Below are 13,852 nucleotides of genomic sequence, written 5' to 3'. Positions count from 1 at the left end.
TTAGTCAAATGAATTATACAGTGTGACTATAAAATAATGTAAGTGGCCTTCTAAATTGACATATACAGTAAGCAATTCCAAGGAGTATCAAAAGTACTGAGTTTTAGTAGTAAGTGTGACACACACACACAAGTATGCGTGTTTGATAATCGTGGTGAAAATAATTTTTTAAAAATTTATATTCACACATAATATACTCCTCCTTGAAAAGGAACAATGCAAATATCAAAATGAAACATTTCTATGATTATATAGAGTGCATAGAATGCCTTTGAAAAGAGTAAATTCATTTGGCTCAAAATATCTTGAATTTTTGGATTTTGTAGGCTAGCATATAAAAACAGTGTTACAATAAACAACTATATGCACATAGCCATTTGTATTTGGTCTCAATTGTTTTTTAAAGACAACACATCACTGGAATACATCACAGTAATAAAATTTATGCTAGAAATGAATTCAGATGTTGGTTGGCACTTTAACCAACCGCAGACATTTACTGGTTTTATTTTGTGCTAGTGTCTGAGGGTACTAAGATCCCTGTCCCTGGAACTCACTGGTTACAGAGGAAACTCATATGAAAATAATCAAGTATGACACAATTATATTCCTCATGATGAGGGTTGTAATACAGGATGTCCTACCATTATGACAATAACTTAACTCAGTCTGTCTCCAACAATTGGGGAAAGCATGGAGAAAGGAGGAGAGGGAGAAAGAAAGAGAGAGACAGGTTGAATTGTTCCTTTGAAATTAAGTAGATACGGAAGGGAAAGTGGGAATTTGTTCTTCACAGAGGGAAAAATGCATGCATGCATGCTGGTCAAATCAGTCTGTTTATTAAACTGAAGGATTATGTTGGTGGAACCATGAATTTTTTCCATGTAAATAATCTTTATTGGCTTTAGCAAGTCCATTTTAATCCTCTAATGGTATTAAATAGTTCTACATTGCAATAAACATAATAGTTAATTTCTAAAGTAACTAAGTTGGATATGTTTAAGATAATTTTAAACTTTCTTATATTCCAGTTTGCTAAAATAGATTTCATTTTGATTATAGGTAAGTATAGGAAATCCTGTTAAATATAGGAAATCATCCTGAGATTCAACATGCAAATTTCATAGACATTCTGAATTCTACAAAAGTTATAAATTGAGAATGCCTAGAAAAATCTGACAAATTTTAAACAAATTCTGAATTGTCAAGCACATTTTCCTATATTACTCTGTCCAATATCAATAGGAGTTTTACTTTTCTACTGGCATTCCTGACCGACTAAAATACTGAGAACAAAATAAAATTTTGTTTTCTCTAAGGGACTGTTCATTCTCAAAAACAAAAAAACAAAAAAACAAAAACAAAACCCAAACTATTAGCTTAAAAGCTAATGAATTATTAAATAAAGCAATATTTACATTATATTTTTAAATGATCCCATTTTTCACCAACAGAAAGAGAATAGTTTAATGAGTAGTGAAAAAAATTCTGTCTAGATCCTAACCTGGGAAAACTAGACATTTCCGCATTGCGGATAGAAGGGGCTGTAAGTATGGGGTTGTGGAGGGGATTCTTCAAGTAAATGGTGAGACAAGACATTCATTTTCACTCACTTAACCTGTCAACTTGCCAGAACTGTCATGTCAGCACTCCAGCTAAACCACGAAGGCTGATCACATCCCATTATCTCATTTTTTTTAGAAAAAGATTGCATGAAGATGCCAATCAGAAAAAAGAAAAAAAAAAACTTGCAACCAAGAAACAAATGTACTGATGCTGAAGGGCTGCTTAGTTAACGGAATTTTAATATGCAACTGCAATGTTTCTTAATAACATTAATTACACGCTTAGTAAGGCACCATCCTAACTCATTAGTGCCTTCTTTTTGTTGTATTTTATCTCCTACTAGCAGAATGGGGACTATGTGATTGGCCTGCTACCATTAATGTTGTTTAATCTTTTTATAGCACTATTTAAAGCTGCTTGCATAAACATTTTCTAGGCAAGTATTACCTATGTATGCATATGTGTGTATCAATTAATTGCACCAACATTTGGCTTGCCCCTACCACAAGTAAGTGTTATGCTAGACCTAGAGGCAGCAAAAAGATAAATACAACAATGTATTTACTAACAAAGAGTTAATAGTTTTGTAGAACAGATGAAAATAATATCCCTAATAAATCTAGAAAGCAATGCTTGCCATAAGAGATTTTAAAAGGCATTCAGATATATTTTAACTCAAAATTTAATTTAACTTGGTAGCTTATATATTTTTAATGAATCTAATTATGAGCTATTCCCTTGAGTGATATTTAATATGTTTAAATAAGTAATGTCATAATTCAAATGTCATGCATATAATTTTTAGGTGTAATGCACATCATATCTATTTTATAGTACATAGAAATACACACACACACATATATATATATATCATGATATCTCTTTCTATCAAATTACAAATTACTATAACATGTAAATGAAAATTTTGACTATCTTAGAAGGTATGATTAAAATATTCTTGCTATTTCTTTCTGGCAATAGCCAGTGAAATCTCTAATCTCCTAACACTGTTTCAGTCCAGAGTATTTATATTATTTTGATGTTTGATATTTATAGTACTTTAATTTTAACTACTAAGTTAACATATTTAGTGTTTATTTTATTCTTATTTTAATAAACTCTAAAATTAATGAGTATTTAAGATTTTTGACACTTAGTTTAAGATAACGGAGTAAAGCCTTATTGTTCCACTTTCCTCTATTTACTACAAGAGAAATTAATATTATAGATAAACTACGATAGCCCAAAACCACAAATGGTGAAGTAGTCCTGCCAAACATAGTCAAGTCTGGAAAAAATGGGAGGGAGCATGGTAAATACCAACTAGCCTCTATTCACAATCCTCTATCAATGCCAATTTCACAAAAACTACCTGTCAACAATGTGAGAACCCATCCCATGGTCCTTTGATGAGAAGAAGAAAAAAAAAATTAGAGTCAAGAAGGAGACTTGGGAAATTTGAGATATGACTGTAGAAAACCAGTTAAAATGCAGAAGTTGAGGAGAAGGTACTGAAGGAAAGGAAAAGCCAAGACTAATGTGAATGGCACAATTGCAGGGTGGCCTCCATAACTTTCACTTCCTGGAGACACTCCCATGATTATGTTATGTCTCATGACAAAAGGAATTTTGCCAATGTAATTAAGGTTACTAATCAGTTGACCTTAAGATAGAATAATCAGATGGGCCTAACCTAATTAGATGAGACATTTCCATCAGGAAAGTTTCCCTAGCTGATAGCAGAATGGGAAGTCAGAGAGATATAAAGCAAAGCACATGAAAGATTCAACAGACCATTGCTGAATTTGAAGGTTGTGATGGCCATGTACAAAGGTTGGCAAGTGAACTGGGACCCATTGCTGCCAGCCAACAAGGACATGGGACCTTAATCCTATAGCCACAAAGAACTCAATTCTGCTAACAAAACTGAATGAATTTTGAAGTGGAGTCTTCTGGAGAGTTTCCAGAAAAGAGCTCAGCCTGATCAAAACCTTGATTTTGGCCTGTGAAGTGCTAGGAAAAAGGACTCGGATGAGTCTGTTGGGGCTTCTTACCTATAGAACTGTGGCCTAATAACCGGATGCTAATGAAGTTGCTCAATTTGTAGTAATTTGTTAGGCAGCAGTAGAAAACTAATACATCTAAAAGCCATCTTTATGATGAAGCAGGGATTATGAAGAAAGATGAAGAGGGCATTTCATGTGGACTACAGACAGTTTCTCACTTAAAGAGATCTGCTGTTTACCATCAGAGTCACCAGCATCCCGAGAAGAGATAAGATCTTTTTTGCTAAACTACTCAAGATAACGTCCACTAGAGGCTGCTGAATGACCCTGGTACTTCCCATTTTCTCTTCTCCAAACATGCAAACCCTAATCTTCAGCAGTTAACTAAGTGATTAATAATCAGGTGGGGTCTAAAAACAGGATCTATGTAAAATAAAATAAAACAAGCTGCCCATTAACTGATTGTTTAATTATTGACAGAAAGAACATAATCAATTAGTTAGCAAAAGAAAAAGAATCTTTTATCTTCAAATAATTACCCAAGGAAACACAGAAATACTTTAAACTAAATAGTTGTCCATAGTCTAAATGAAATTACATACCACAGGGCCTCTCTTTTTAAAAAGAATCAAACTTAAAAAAAATAAATAAAACCTCAAAACGGGATTAAAGAGCTCAAAGGCAACTGGAGGTGAAGACTATTATATTTAAGGTTAGCAAGGAAATGATGAAAAGAGAAAATAAAATTAAATAAATAAAATATATTTTTTAAAATATATTTTAGAAACAAAAAAATGATAATTGCAATTGAAAAAGTCAGGGAGATAATATAAGCATTAAGAAATCAGACAATATGAAATAAAAATGATGACTTCAAAATTATTATACAGAAGTTAATAAATATGGAATTAAGACAAAGGAAAGCCAACATTACTCATGGGAGACAGAAAAAGTGAGACAGAAAAAAAATAGTCAAAGATAAAAGAGAAGAAAACACTCTTGAAATAGAGTAAATTAAAGCATGAATCTGCAGATTCAAGGGCTTGTGTCCTGGGCATATTAGATACAGGGTAATCAGGACCAAGATATAATCCAGAAAGGTTCTAGAAGAAAGGACTACATTGGTCTTCAAATGGTAAAAGGGAATCTCAGCCAAAGATAAAAATATTCCATAAACCTCAGACTTCACTACAGTACAATTCCAATTCTAAAACAATCCAACATTTTCACCAAGGTCTGAGAGAAAAAAAATATGACTCAATAATTTTATACTTATCCTCTACTTTAGAGGCAATGAACAGACATTGTCAAACACACAGGTCCTTGCAGAAGAATCAAGTCGGTGACTAAAACCAGCCAAGCATGAGAAGTAGCTAGCACTTGTTTTTCACTTTAAGAATTAGCATTAGCTTGAGATATTTTAAACGTTTCACATTATGGAAACTCTGTTGGAATGTACAAGACAAAACAGAATGCATTTTTTTAACCTACTATTTAATCAAAACATATGAAGCAATGAAAAACGTGATGCTTAATAAAAATTAAATGGGACTCTGCATAAGCTAATTAGCGCCAGGTGCAGGAAATACTAAGTGCTTGTAGGAGGGAGATGATTGCCTCAGGTCATGGGGTAACAGCTTGTCCAAGGAAGAAAGTCTGCAGGGAATAAAAGTATAGGTTTCCTTCCAAGACACACTCAGGACGCCTTTTGCAGAAAAGTGGATCTTGACATGAAAGGGTTCATATATAATACCTACATGTTTTCTGATTAAAAAAAAGAAAGCCTGGAATATTTCCAATCTTAAGTTAAATTATATACAGCACATAAAATTTTCCGGATTTCAAGGTGGGATAGAGGGTGGTGGTGTCAGAAAGATCAGTTGTGTTATTCTGTAAGTAACGTCTGCTTTATAATTTGCCTTGAATGAATTTTTCAAATACTCACTTTTTATTGGACGTCTTGGTGGTCTCAATAATGTGTTTTAGAGCATGTTAAAACAAAACTACAACTTCAGCTCAAAACGGAACTTTCTAAAATGAGGATCTGTTTAATTTTTGTGTTTAAGCCGTGAAAAGATTGGAAAAAATAAACAAAGTCCCTATAGATTTTTGTTTAGAACAGCCGCTACTTCTTTAAAACAATAATTAAAAAATGGGAATTTTGTCTCAAACATATATATTTCTCAATACCTACAAACTCTTGCGTGGCCAATTATATTCTTCCATCAAAAGGAAACATACTTTTGAGTCACTAAATAAGGAAATACTTAGAAGATTCCATAAAGTTGTGTATTGTCAGTTTGTTTTTGATATTTTAAACAAGTTTCACCTGATGCCCACAGCTTTTAGCTTCCATACTGGAGGCAGTCAGCATCTAGCATATGGTATACATGATAGAAAACGGAGCAGGCCTCAGTTCACTAGCAAGGCAGCTGGTAGATTTGACAGTTCTCTTCCAAATTACTCATCATGTTTTGAGTTGCTGCTAGGAAAAAATGTGCTGCCCGTCTCCAAAATAGATGTTCTTTTTTATTTTTAAGCTTGGGAGAGGCTTCCAAGAGAAAATAAGACAGATGGGTATAGGAAGCAAGATATTTATTCCTATTTAGACCATTTTCTTCTGTCAGTTCCCTTATCAGAACTTATCGGAAGAGTTTTCCAAATAAATGAATATTTCAACATTCTTAGTTAACTGTCCTAGCATGTACTTTTGCTTCTCATACAAAGAATGCCTTCGGAATAGTAAAAAGTCAAAGTCACAAGAAGGGCTGGCAGACTTTTAATAATCAAAGTGGCATTTTGTCTCAATTTCATGGTAATTTTGTGGTAACCAAATTATGGAAGTTGCATTGAAGGACTCTTTTTGAAATGTTGACTTTGCCAATGAGCAAGTGAAATCTGGAGAATACTTTCCTCCATTGGCAAGTATGTGATTGTCTGCTTTCACTGATACTTCCCCCACTGAGGATCCTCTAAGTCAAGAGTTTTTCCTACAGTCTCAAACGTAGACCAGAAGGTGTTTATTCCAACTGCAAATTGCATAGAGTCACCAATTCTTTAATTCAAATGAAGGTCATAAGAATTATCCATTGAGACAAACTCCCAGTTTCTGGGTTTATAAGGATTTCTAAATAGGCTTTCCACATGGACTACCAAGTTGTTTGTTTGTTTGTTTTTTTAATCCTGTATGGAATGTAGCTATTAATTTCTGAATCTATAAATATTCTGGAGTTTGCATAGATTTCTAATTTTCTTTCAAAATCTTTACACAGGAACTATCCCTTGAATTTTCTCTAAATTTTAGATATTTGGTACATATTTCTTCACCTAATTTATATTGGACTTCAAAGCTGGATTTTCTCCCTTTTCTGTGATTTCTACTTTGTGGAATACCCCTTATGCTATTGCTAAGAGCTTCAAAGTTGAAAATCTTGCATTTCAAACAACTAACAAATATTAATATTAATGTACTTTGCTAAGAGCTTCAAAGTTGAAAAACTTGTGTTTTAGTCAACTAACAAATATTAATATTAATGTAGTTTTCTATTATTTGACCACTTAATTTATGATTTACTTGACTTGTACCTTCTGACCTTACAAAAAAAGTTGGCATATCCATAGCTCCTGAATTAAAATTCATGTAAAAAGCTTATGCAAAGAAAAAGCAAGCTAATTTCCTCATTATCCATCTCATCTTTGGTGATCCAATAAAAGCATATCCAACATTCAGTTTCCAAAATTAATAGCAGTTGTCAAGTTTAAAGTATAGTTCTTCATATTTCTGAACATTGTCATAAGTCATTGGAGATAGATTTGTGAAATGACAGACTTTCCCAGAATAAAATACAATGTGTCAAGAAGCTATTCTTTAGTTCCAGCCCAATGGGAATTTAAGAAATCATTTTAAATGAGAATAAAAACAGAAATAACTTTGAAATGCCTTGTAGGTGACAAGTACATCTCAAAGCTCCCTGTACATCACATTTTCTAATCAATGTATATCTTTTTTTAAATTATTTCTGTGCTTTAAATGTATTGGAAATTATTAACATGTTGTTTTCTGTTCTGGGAACTTGTGAGATAATGTAAGTCAAGTGGTCATGGTTTATCGGCATAAGGTTTCTATATAGAAAGATCTAAAATTTAAATGTTATTTTTCCTGTTAACTTGCAAAGTTATCTTATTGCTTCTTATTCACTTCTTAATTTTAGATATCATACCACAGATAGGTAAAGTTATCATTAATAAGAATTCATACAAATACTAAAAAATAAGGCTTAAAAATTCCTCAATTTCCTAACATCCCCAATTGTAAAAAGCATGATCAATTTAATAATTGTGTTTAAAGAAAAAAAAAAAAGCCTGCATTTTACATTCAAATTAATTGTAAGCCATAACTGTGTTTCAAAAATATAAAAATATGAAATAATATTACGTCTCAGAAATTAGGAATATGTTAACCATTGTTGGCATACAAAGTGTTTTCACATATATAATCAATCTTGAGCTTATTTCATCCCTACAACAGCTTTGATGAGTCAATACTACTCTCTCCATTTTATAGACAAAGTGACCTAGGATCAGGAATATTAAACAATTAACAAAAGAAGTACTGCTCAGAAATTGCAGACCAGAAACAGATGGGGAAACCAAAGTTCTAAATTTTCTATATTTGCTATCTATGCAAGAATATACTACATAACAATAAGGTTTGTGAATGTTTCAACTAATGGAGAAAAATGTTATGAGTTTGGAACAATACATATCAAATGTCAATGTCAAGCCAGTGTATTAAGAAAGATTTTGAAGTTTTCTTCAAAATGGATTTCTTCAAAATTTTTTCAAAATGGACCATTTATAAAACTGTGTCAAATCAAATAACTTATTAAAATATCTTTAGATATATTAAAGAAGCACTATAGTAAATTCATTCATTCATCCATCCGTCCATTTATGCGTCCATCTGTACATTTATTTATAACACAATTACCAAGATTTATTTTATTTAAACACTTTTCTTGGTTGGTTAAGCTAAACTTTAAAAGAGATGCAGAAAGGTTATTAAATCGATGGATTTGAAAAGATCTTACTTTCCAAATGTTTACAAATAATTACCACTTAAATTACCGCAAATGCAAACAGTTAACTTCAATTTTGCACAGCCAAATGAAGGATGAGGTATATTAAAACCACCAACTTTTCATGCCAAAGAACACAACTCATCCTTCTCTTTTCCTCTTAGTGTAAGTATCTACTTAGAATAACTTGAAGCATTCTACCAAATTTTGTTTAAATAGGAAAACAGATAATAAGTATACTGCAGTTAAAAATGCCATTACAAAGCAAGGACTCGAAGCAGTTTAAAATCAAAGAAGTGCATCAAGTAATCAAACTTCTTAATTTAGTTCCTAATCATTTATCTTAATGAATATCAAGCATAACTAATAAATGATTATTATATATATACAGGAAAAATGAATTATTATATTTTTCTCTTTAAGAAAAATTAGCAGTTTATATAGTATTAAACATTCATATATTATTTTCCATGAAAATCATTACCTATTCATTGTTAATACCATAGGTCACTACAAAATGGTTTATCAAAGTGATGAATAGATCAGGAGCAACTTTTACGGAAGATAGTCCCACAAGTAATATTTTAACATGGGTGAATAAATATATTTCATTCTATCAAATCCTACTATGCATGAGTTATGAAGCATTGTACAAAGCCATGCTAAATGGATAGAAGGATGGCTACTTACCAACAGGGCGAGCTGTAGACATTACAATGGTGTGGTGAGAACATAAAGAAGAAATTAAAAAAAAAAAAAAAGAAAATTGTCAGAATGCATGATGTGTAATGTTACACTTAAGTATGGACAGTAGAGTGATCTCTAGTCTTATAATTCAAGTATGAACAGGATGTCTGAGTTTGACTAAAACTGAAAGTTATAAATATAATTCTAAGAAAATAATTATTTTCATTGCAGAATTAGCTCTATGCGAATTGAGAGATATTTTATGTGAAGTCGTATTGTCATCACTTACTATAGTTATTTTTTCAAAGATCTTTTTAAACAGCCTGTATTGCCCCAAAGTTAAGAACCTGATGAATATAACTATTCAAGTCATAGACTAGCAAATGTCAAATCAATAATAGAAGTCCGCACTGTCTGATTTAAATAGCAATTGGATTTTAAGCATGGTTAGTCAGAACCATCGCAAGGACTACCTAAAAGCCTCTGACGCTGCTTTTCAGCCAGTATTAAGTTAAGATCACATCACTTTTCATCCATGGACAGGGTGGATGAAAATATAACAAATAGGTTGGGACATCCTTAGAGATTTCAACTGAGTAGCTCCCTAACTACTGTTAAGCTTTTTTCTTTTTCTTTTTCTTTCTCTTTCTTTCTTTCTTTTTCTTCCTCCCTTCCTTCTTTCCTTCCTTCCTTCCTTCCTTCCTTCCTTCCTTTCTTTCTTTTTCCTTTCCTTTCCTTCCATCCTTCCTTCTTTTTTTTTTTTGACAGAGGGCAGGAAACAATGACTGACAAGTTGATTCTTGTTCACACTGAGAATGGCTTTCGAACTGCTGCTTCAACAAATTATTATTTTTTTATTATACCATAACTTAATCACTAAAATCAGGCTGGCCCTGTTATTAATGCACAGCAATTGTGAGAGACACACATGGGCTTAATAATACTTTCTTTAAAGAGAATAATGTCAAATCAATTTAGATAATAAATCACTTTATATAAAAGCAATGGACAAATATAAAACATATGGTGCCATTATTCAAATGAAGAGGAAATATATTTAGTAGCATATGAACTATTATGAACTCTTACAATCAAAATATAAACTTACACAACAAACAAGTGTTTCACCCACATCCCCGTGGATAAAGCTCTAGTGCATATATAACGTGACTCTAGAATTTAGGGTAGTTTTGTCTTATGATGTCTCATTGGACATGATGAGATAAATATAGCCATTGAAACCATATTTATAGGCATTCATTCACTCAATCAATACATCATGATACTAGCTTTGTGCATTCTCTGAAACAATATGGAGTTGCCTCTGTAGGAGATGCTATTTACAGTTAAAAGGGGGAGATTAAGAGAATTCAAAGAATAATAAAGCAATTATAGCAGCAGGATGAAAATTCTAGTTTAGTGACCCTCTAGTGTGTCCTTCATAGCAAGAGGAAGAAAATCAGAATGTTGCCCAATGCACAGTTTGTTTCCTTTCTCGGGGTAAGGTGCACACAAAAATAGCAACTGAGAACAAGACAACAGACTAACATCATAAAGTTGTGCCTCATTTGAAAGATATATCTCTTAATTTTATCAATGTCCAGTAGGAAAATAACTTTGTATTTTCGTTTTGAATGTGCATTTTTCAGGTGCAACCTCAGGCTGAATCCCCAACATAATGTTTCATGTAGAAACCAAAAGACATTTTGAATCTACTGATATTAAAGAGAGAAAAAGAAGAAACCGTGGCAAAAAATCAGGCTTGAAAAAATAAAACATATTTCTATCTCACTTAGTCTAGAGTAACTTTATTTAAAAAAAGGTTTTATTGCCCTAAAACAAGATAGTTTTTCCAATGAAGTCTTGATTTATGCAAAGCCAATTTGAAGAACTGAAAATGGGGAAAAAATGTGTTTACAAATACGCAGTTTGTGTTAACGCATTTTGGACCCATTTAAAAACGTTCTTTTAGATCATGAATTATTTGACTAGAATATAAATGCTAGGAGGTTGGTTGTTGTCTAGCATTGTTTCTTTCTAATTTTATGTTTGTCAAGTCAGCAAAGGCAGCTACTTGCTGTTAAGTTTAATTTTATAGTCTATTTTCACCTTATTTTAAAGTGGAAAACTGAGTAAATCTCTGTTTCAGATTTTGACTATAAAAGTCCTTTTCCTTTTCCCCAATTGAACATCATGATAAAATTTTAGCAGAAACATCCCAATTAAACTTCTTGTTTTTGTTACATAGCAACATTTCATCTGGAAAAAACCTAGCAGGTGGATGTTTTCAGAATCAGCAAATTAAACTAAACTGTGTCCCTGCATTAAATGGATGAAAATGGATGTGGCCTCTTGGGTCAGTTGACCCTGTTCTAATAAAACAATCCAGGGAAGGGCTAAACATTTCATGTATGTGCATAGAAAAATGAGCACAGAAAATAATAAGTCACAGATAATATGCTTTTTCTCCTGTTAACCTCTTAGCATGAGAAGTTCCAACTGCTTTTCCTAATGATAAAAAGTATTTTTAAATATTTTACTCCACATTCTATTGTATCATGGAGATTTTCTTTTTCTTTAACCCTGTTTTTGAGGTTTCAGTCTTAGATGAGTAATAAATACATACCACACAGATTAAACTCTCTAATCCATCTACAGGACACAGATTAGGGGAGAGACCATTTAAGGTTTGCTGATTTAAAAAAAATCCTATTAAAAACAAAAAAACTCTATTAGTTTTTTAAGTTAGCTAGAAACACCCATGTGAGAGGAGCATGCTTTGTTAAATGAAATGTTAAACCTGCAACTTTCAACAAATTATGAAAACAATTAGCTGGGAAATATCTCAAAGCAAACAGACCACTTCACGTCTCATTCATCCAAGCATTCAAGTATAAAAAGAATCCTGCTGCTTCTATAAACAAACAACTCCTCACATTTTCTCACCATTTGTTTAGTCAGCAAATATTTTTTAAATGGAACATTTCTTGGTGGGTTGTTTATTTTTTTTTTCCCCACTCACTTCAGAAACAACAAATAAACAAGCTTTGGGGAAAATTTGGTCAGGTGAATTGTTTTCCCAAAGGATTGCCTAGCAAACAAATATATATAAATATATAATCACCTACAGAGAATGTAGATTAAATGTAGTAATGTGGCTTACAAAGGCTATTGGATTTTGATAATATACAATCAGTCTATATATTTGATTGGTATATGATCACAGCTTTTTATGATCTGTTAACTCATGAGGAATGAAAATGTTTTTAAGCAACTGGCATGCCGATTTTGTCTAAATTTGTTTTGTATCTAAGTTCACATTAGAATGTCCTGATGGGGAAAAAAATGGACTTGGTGGAATAAAAGTGGAGCGATTGAGAAGTGTGGAAATCATCAATATTTTCCAAGTTATCCAAAGTGCCATGTCTCCTAAGAGTTACCCGGAGAAAGACAGGTTTTTGTTTTTTGGGTTTTATTGTTTGTTTGTTTGTTTAACGATTTGGTGCTGAAGTCATAGATCAGAAAAAATGATGACCCCGATGGAGGACCAACATGAGAATCCCTGACACTTTTCTCACCAATGCAAATTCCTCCAAACCTTTTCACCGATCTTATGAAAACTTCTGGGAGTAAAGCTGCACAAGGGTAGGGGGTGTGATTACACAGGGTGAGATACAACTGAGACTGGGCTGAAAGCATGCAGCTGACCTCACAGAGGATGACAAGAGGAGGCGTCAGTTAAGGTGGTGGAAGAAAGGTGGAAAGACTGAGCAGAGGATGTGCTCGCCTATCTCTGTTTGAAGTCCTGTGAGTGGAAATGATGCCATGGGTGATGTCTATTTGGCAAGAATAAGTGTAGATGTCCACACGGTACTACTTGGTACCTGGGGCTATATAATTTACTCATGTGGATCAACATGCAACACCAGGAAGACAGTTAATCATTCTACCTCACTGGAGGGTTAAGTAATGCTTTCTTTCACTTATTAGCAATTCTAGGGAGTCTATAAATGAACATTATTCCATGAATGAAAAAGTGCATGACACTCAGAAAGTGAAAGTTATTACAGGAGCGACACTGACTATTTCAATTATTTAAGGCCAGTGAACGTCACAAATCACTCTCTAAATCAGATTTTCTCATTGTGGGAACTCATTTGTATCCATTTTTCACTTTGGGAGCAGTGTTGGTTTTATTTTATTTTTTTTAATCGCCTTTTGGATGCTGAAATAAAGAATTTCAAACTAGTACTCTCCTAGTATAAACTGGCAAACTATTAAACAGCAAACAGTGTACCTTTAAAATTGTGACATTTAAAAAGCAGTAAATGCTTCAAAACAGTGGGTACATAAAGGATTAGTATAAATCTTTCCTATTCTTAAGATTTACTTTTAAACCATCTTAGCTATTATTTATTAAATAAAAAAATAATTCCTTCAAATAATCATCCCTTTGAACCCAAATTTGAAAGTAATTTTATTTCAATTCATGATAGAATGGACATAAAACCTAGG

At 32.6% G+C, this 13,852-nt stretch overlaps 1 protein-coding gene across 18 annotated transcripts in view; it reads right to left on the bottom strand.

Moving 5' to 3' along the window:
* Positions 1–13,852, bottom strand: part of ROBO2 (roundabout guidance receptor 2) — a 1,625,448-nt gene that overhangs the window by 113,678 nt on the left and 1,497,918 nt on the right. For 14 of the 18 annotated variants that reach the window (XM_078058803.1, XM_078058842.1, XM_078058774.1 and 11 more), the window contains one exon: positions 9,341–9,352. The exons of the other annotated variants lie outside the window; for them this stretch is intronic. In XM_078058803.1, the coding sequence (XP_077914929.1) occupies positions 9,341–9,352 (12 nt within the window). The remainder of the gene's footprint in view (positions 1–9,340; positions 9,353–13,852) is intronic. 18 annotated transcript variants of the gene reach the window in all.

This window comes from Halichoerus grypus, chromosome 1 (genome assembly GCF_964656455.1).
Source record: "Halichoerus grypus chromosome 1, mHalGry1.hap1.1, whole genome shotgun sequence".
NCBI lineage: Eukaryota > Metazoa > Chordata > Mammalia > Carnivora > Phocidae > Halichoerus > Halichoerus grypus.
Note: the sequence above shows the minus strand (reverse complement) of the source record. Positions and strands in the feature narration are given on the sequence as shown.